The sequence below is a fragment of the Poecilia reticulata genome, linkage group LG21, assembly GCF_000633615.1.
Source record: "Poecilia reticulata strain Guanapo linkage group LG21, Guppy_female_1.0+MT, whole genome shotgun sequence".
NCBI lineage: Eukaryota > Metazoa > Chordata > Actinopteri > Cyprinodontiformes > Poeciliidae > Poecilia > Poecilia reticulata.
The window spans coordinates 5,784,349-5,790,203 of record NC_024351.1 but is presented as its reverse complement, the minus strand read 5'-3'; the positions used below and the strand labels follow the sequence as shown (position 1 = coordinate 5,790,203).

Genomic DNA, 5,855 nt, shown 5'->3' with positions numbered 1-5,855 from the left:
ACATAAATCCCTCTTGGTGAGAAAAATTATCTTGTCAGAAAGAAAACAAGAAACATCTCCTTAATTTAAGATATTTAATCTTACTAAGATTTCAGTTTTTGCAGTGTGTATTTGCACAGTTGATGTGTTTTTTAGATCAAGCTGATTTCTGGCCAGTACATTAGCCCTCGCAGCACCTTCAGTATTAGAAGAGTACTGGAACACTTTATTTGACGGGGTGTGAATAAGACTCATGACACTGTCATAAACATGACATGACATCTGTCATGAACATGAGTAAGTCTTCATGACCCTTCATGATTTACCAAACTGTCATTCGGTAAATCATGACACTTTTAATACAAAGTTGTCATTATTCAAAATATCTTTGTTATGACAACTTGACAGTGGTGGGAAGTTACTGTACTTAAGTAAATTGTTCGTGTATCTGTACTTTACTTAAGTAGATTTAATAATGGATACTTTTTACTTTTACTCCACTACATTTTACAGTAAGTATCTGTACTTTCTACTTCACTACATTTCTACAAAACTGTTGCGTTACTCATTACATCCAAGTCGCGTCGCGCTTTTTTTCCGTTAAAATGTGACGTTCAGGGACTTAAGATGGCGCCGTAAAATCCAAGCAATAACGTGGCTTACGTGTCTGTTGTTACCCATCGCCTCCACCTTTACTTGCACGCAGAGCTCCAGACATGCGCAGTGGTTTCCTCTGAATCATAGATATGGCGACATGTAAATTCAGCAGCGCTTCGCTTTCACAGACGGTGGGGACTTCGTCCAACTTTTTGCGTCATTTGGAAGGAAAGCTTAAAGAAAGGTAAGCTATGTAGACGTGATGCTAGCAAAGCTAGCTGTACAGAGACCAGTGGTGGGAAGTGGAGTACTTAAGTGGAGTTTTCGTGTATCTGTACTTAAGAAGATTTAATAATGGATACTTTCTACTTTTACTCCACTACATTTTACAGTAAGTATCTGTACTTTCTACTTCACTACATTTCTAGAAAACGGCGCTTTTTTTCCGTTAAAATGTGACGTTCAGGGACTTAAGGTATCGCCGTAAAATCCAAGCAATAACGTGACTTACGTGTCTGTTGTTACCCATCGCCTCCACCTTTACTTGCAGGCAGAGCTCCAGACATGCGCAGTGGTTTTCTCTGAATCATAGATATGGCGACATGTAAATTCAGCAGCGCTTCGCTTTCACAGACGGTGGGGACTTCGTCCAACTTTTAGCTCACTTGGAAGGAAAGNGTGTGTGTGTGTGTGTGTGTGTGTGTGTGGTGCTGTTGTAAATGTCTAGAGACAGCCAGTAGCATGAGCCCTCTTTCTTGTTCAATAAGGCTCCAACAAAATAATCATAAAGTGTAAAGTAATTGAAAAATGTTTACACTGGAGTAAGAAGTTATTTACTGGTTAATCTGAGATGTCAGTTTTCTCTCTGGTTTCATTTCAGTCTCTCCATCTCCACCAGCTGGTGATGCAGCAAATGATGGAAATATAAATCTACAATGTTCTCTGTGGAGATTTTTAAGGACCAGTTGTTCAGTTAACAGACTCGTCTGGATAAATGACACAGGAAGTGAACTAGTTGGTGAAGATGTCTCCAACCAGAGGACCAGTRCACAGATCCAGTGTGTTTCCTCTCTGACTGTGAAGCCTCTGAATAACAGATACACCTGCCAGTTTTTTGAGGGAAGCAGAAAGAAGATAGAAGCTCACTACACACCTTTATCTACAGGTAAAATGTAAATAAGGATAAAAAGCAAAACAGAGATTTCTTGTTTTTTTAAAGAATTGCATTCAGCTGTTGTTTATTCTTGTGAGCTCAGATCAGCCTCAGACGCATCCGGTCTACATCATTGGTCCGGTGCTGGCGGTGGGGCTGCTGCTGCTGCTGCTGGCTGCCATCGCTGCTGTTCTCATCAACTGCAGGAAGAGAACCAAACAGTCAGACGAGCCCCAGAACTCCAGTTCAGGTGACACTCACATAGTTTAAACTCATTTATTTAAAAACCAGGAGTTTCCTGAGGTTCTTCATTAAATTTAATAAAATCATGTTTACTTCTGAACACAAATGAGCTTTAAACATCGCATGTCATCAGTGTTTCGTGGCCTCCATTAGTCATGGGTCGTGTCCCGTTGAACTCTCTCACCCAGACGTCCTGGACAATTTTCCAGCTCCATTTATAGCTAAACTTTCTTCAGCGCAGCTTTACTTAACGTGCTGTTTCCAGGGTTACACTGGTTGCAAAAGATCCTGTCAACACATCACCTAAAACTTACATCACTTCCTTTGTCTTCTCATGAAAGGAAGTGGGCAATATATGTAAGAGTTGGCAAGCATGCCCAGTGGAGCACATGACAAACGTTAGCACGCACACTTCCTGTTATGATGAGACGTCTTGTTTGTCAGCTGCACAACTCTTCATCACCACAATGAGCAGGGAACATCATCATGAACGTCTTGGCAAAGAATAAAAAGCACATAAACTCCAAAACACACAGATCAGCATAAGAGGAATATCACAGTTTGTGAACCATGTGCATGCATTCTTGTAATTAGCTGCTGCAGCAGACAGGCTGGTATTCCTGGACAGCACTAAACAAAACTCTGTTAGAATACATATAGAGTTCAGTACAAGAGTTCAACARTGATTAGTTTTAAAAAGATGTAATAAAGACTTGAAATGTTGCACAGGTTCAGGATTGTTCACAGAGATGCATCAGTCAGGCTTTCATTTTACTAAAAAATGAAAAAGTGGCAACAGTTTCTAAGATCCAGGTGATTATATTAAATCTGTAATAAAATGAAGAAATGACACATTTACCCATCAGGCTGGTCTATTTAGCCTTTCAGCTTYATTTTAACTTTTTGCTAAATTTAATWGATACTACGGAGCCCCTAAGGGGACATGGAGARAAAAAAAAAGGAAAGAAATCCYGACTTATTATCTCGAGATCCCGAGAAACTAAGTCGAGATCTCGAGATCCCGACTTATTATCTTGAAAGTCGGGATTTCGAGATAATAAGTCGGGATTTCTTTCCTTTTTTTTTTCTCCATGTCCCTTTAGGGGCTCCGTAAGATACAGTTAACTCATCCCAGTTTGGGAAGATRAATTCTGTTTATCTGCCTTTCAAAGCTGTATTCATTAAAAATGTTAAAATAGGAATGGCTCTGACTGAATTAAATTTTGTTTCAGACGTCAGAAAAGCAAACAATCAAATTCACCAAAATGTGAGTATCTTCTAAATATTCTYCAGTTTCTTGTCAATGATAAACATGACAAAGAAATTTCTGTACCAAAATGGTGGAGTGTCCTGTTAAAATGTGTTCACATCCRATCAGTGTAATTGATCAGATGCCATGTCGTGATACAACATAATTTGATGCCAAGTAATAGTTTTAAAYATCTGGTTTTATTTGAAGCTTATAATGTGGAGCATTATAATGTATATGATGTATAACGTGTAGCTTCCCGACTGTTTTCTGGCATTAAACCTTAAACTCTGTTTTGTCCTCAGGCGGAGTTACCTTGCACTCTGACCTATGCGTCGATCGGCCATTTTACTCCAAACCCCCCTCACAGGGTAAGCGTGGGTCAGCTGATGTTTTAGTTTAACACCAAAGAACAGGATTTCACTCGTTTGCATGRCGATAACAAACAAATTGAAAACGGGTGCATCTCAAAAACTAAAACTGTTAAGMTCAGCGAWTCAGTAATAAACCTATAACATAGATTGAGTAAAKASAAAGTGAAATACCTGAAGCATTTATTTCTATTAATTATGATGAGTTGGWCTTATAACTAATGAAATTCCAAATTCAGATTATAAAACAATTACAGTGTACATTTACTTCATGATAAAATGCACAGATTATGTATTATTGTCTTGTTATAGTATTCAGAATCACTACTGATTTGACCGTCATTGACACCCTCCAGGTCACAAAAGGTCACTGCTAAAGATACTGTCTGGCTCTCTTCAAGCATAGTAATGTAAAGTTGAGTGGAAGGAAAAAGTGTGGTGGTCAAATAAGCAGCAAGCATAATCCCTGTTTAAAAGACCTGGACTGCAACTGAAGTCTGAGCTCACAATGTCACATGAATTTCACATGAATTTCCCCAAGAATTTCCCCAATTCTTGGGGAATTTCCCCCAATTCACATGAATTTCCCCAAGAATTGTTTTTAAATCGTGTMTAATAGYAAGAACATTGATCAGGTCAGTAGAATATATAAAAGTAGCTTTGTGTTTTATTTTTTCTGATCCTAATATAAGAAGATCTGTCCATGTTGTGAATCATGTGGTTTGTTTGGTCCAGGTCGCAGTTCAACACGATGCCGTCACTTATTGTGCTGTGAAGCCTAAAACGGAGACGGACTTCGATCCCAACAGTCTCTACAGTCGCATCGGCAAACCAGAGTAAACCAGACAGGATGACGTGAATTATCATGACTTTGCGTTACTAAACATCTCAACAGGAAGTGGACGAGTAAGTTTGTGCTTAAATGGCTGTATAGTTCTAGTTTATTATTAAGGAAGTGCAACTATTTTTTTTCTTTGCATTTAAGATTTCACCATAAAAAAAGAAAAAAAACCTCAGTGAAAAAAGCTGCCATTTCTGCTCTTTAAGAAGAAGTCGTAGCTATTAGGAAACTACTTCTTAATCAAATGAGGAGATCAATAACCAAAGCTCATCCTGGAAATCAATTTAATTCCATCATTCAGTTGGAGGATGTGACTGTTTTACACTGGAATATATAAAAACAAGACATCAAATTAGTGGTTCTGCATGAAATATTGATATTTTTTTTGTGTGATATGCAAGAAAAGTACCAAATAAAATGTAGTTTGATATTAAAAAGGTAAGTCTAATGGTTGTTGTGATTAGTTAGCTAAAGGGTACCGTATTTTCCGCACTATAAGGTGCACCGGATTATAAGGCGCAACTTCAATGAATGGCCTATTTTAAAACTTTTTTCAGAAATAAGGCGCACCGCATCATAAGGCGCATAGAATAGACGCTACAGGAGAGGCTGGAGTTACGTTATGCATCCACTAGATGGAGCAAAACTAAAGGGAATGTCAACAAAACAGTCCGACTCGAGTCGGCGAGGAGAGCCTTCCTGGGTCAGGACGTGGCCGGACGATGGTCACTGTTCTCCGTTCGCGTACAGCATGTTGGTGGAGAACATGGTGCTACATGACCTGCAGACGACCTCATGATCAGGTCGGTAGGTAGATGGGTCAGTCAAACTTTATTAATAGATTACAAACCAGAGTTCTGACAACTATCCCAGCATGCACCGCGCGCTTCTTCTTCTACAGGCAAAAATGAAGTCGGCGGCTGCTTACCGTAGCTGCTAGACCTGTTGTGGCTCAATATTGGTCCATATATAAGACGCACCTGATTATAAGGCGCACTGTCGGCTTTTGAGGAAATTGAAGGTTTTTAGGTGCCTTATAGTGCGGAAAATACGGTACCTGCCTCAGACTGATAGCATCTGCAACATCAGGATTTAATAAACCTGGTTTCCTGAATCTGATATTTCGTGGTAGCAGTTGGGTAATTTTCCCCACAAACAGATTATGTGGAAGCAAAATGTTCTCACATGGTTATTACATCAGATTAATCTGTCATACAGAAGAGGTTAACACCAAGTATGCTAATTAGCATGTGGCTAACACMATCAAAAACAGTTTGATTTCTTTCACTCTTATTAAAGATCTTCACATGCTGTGCATCTTTTCCCAGCAAATGTGACAAATATTATTTTGACCTTTTTTTGCCTTTAGTTTGAAAATCTTAACATGTTTCCAAAATTAAATGTTTGAAAATCAACTAATGT

At 38.9% G+C, this 5,855-nt stretch overlaps 1 protein-coding gene across 2 annotated transcripts in view; it reads left to right on the top strand.

Moving 5' to 3' along the window:
* The window catches only part of LOC103457194 (uncharacterized), a 19,133-nt gene extending 14,150 nt beyond the window's left edge, over positions 1-4,983 (top strand). Inside the window, exons 3-7 of one of the 2 annotated variants that reach the window (XM_017302336.1) lie at positions 1,457-1,741; positions 1,833-1,979; positions 3,205-3,239; positions 3,527-3,592; positions 4,328-4,983. In XM_017302336.1, the coding sequence (XP_017157825.1) occupies positions 1,457-1,741; positions 1,833-1,979; positions 3,205-3,239; positions 3,527-3,592; positions 4,328-4,432 (638 nt within the window). In that variant the 3' untranslated portion in view covers positions 4,433-4,983. The remainder of the gene's footprint in view (positions 1-1,456; positions 1,742-1,832; positions 1,980-3,204; positions 3,240-3,526; positions 3,593-4,327) is intronic. The other variant, XM_008397161.2, reaches the window with a different exon arrangement.
* Positions 4,984-5,855: the final 872 nt, after the last annotated feature.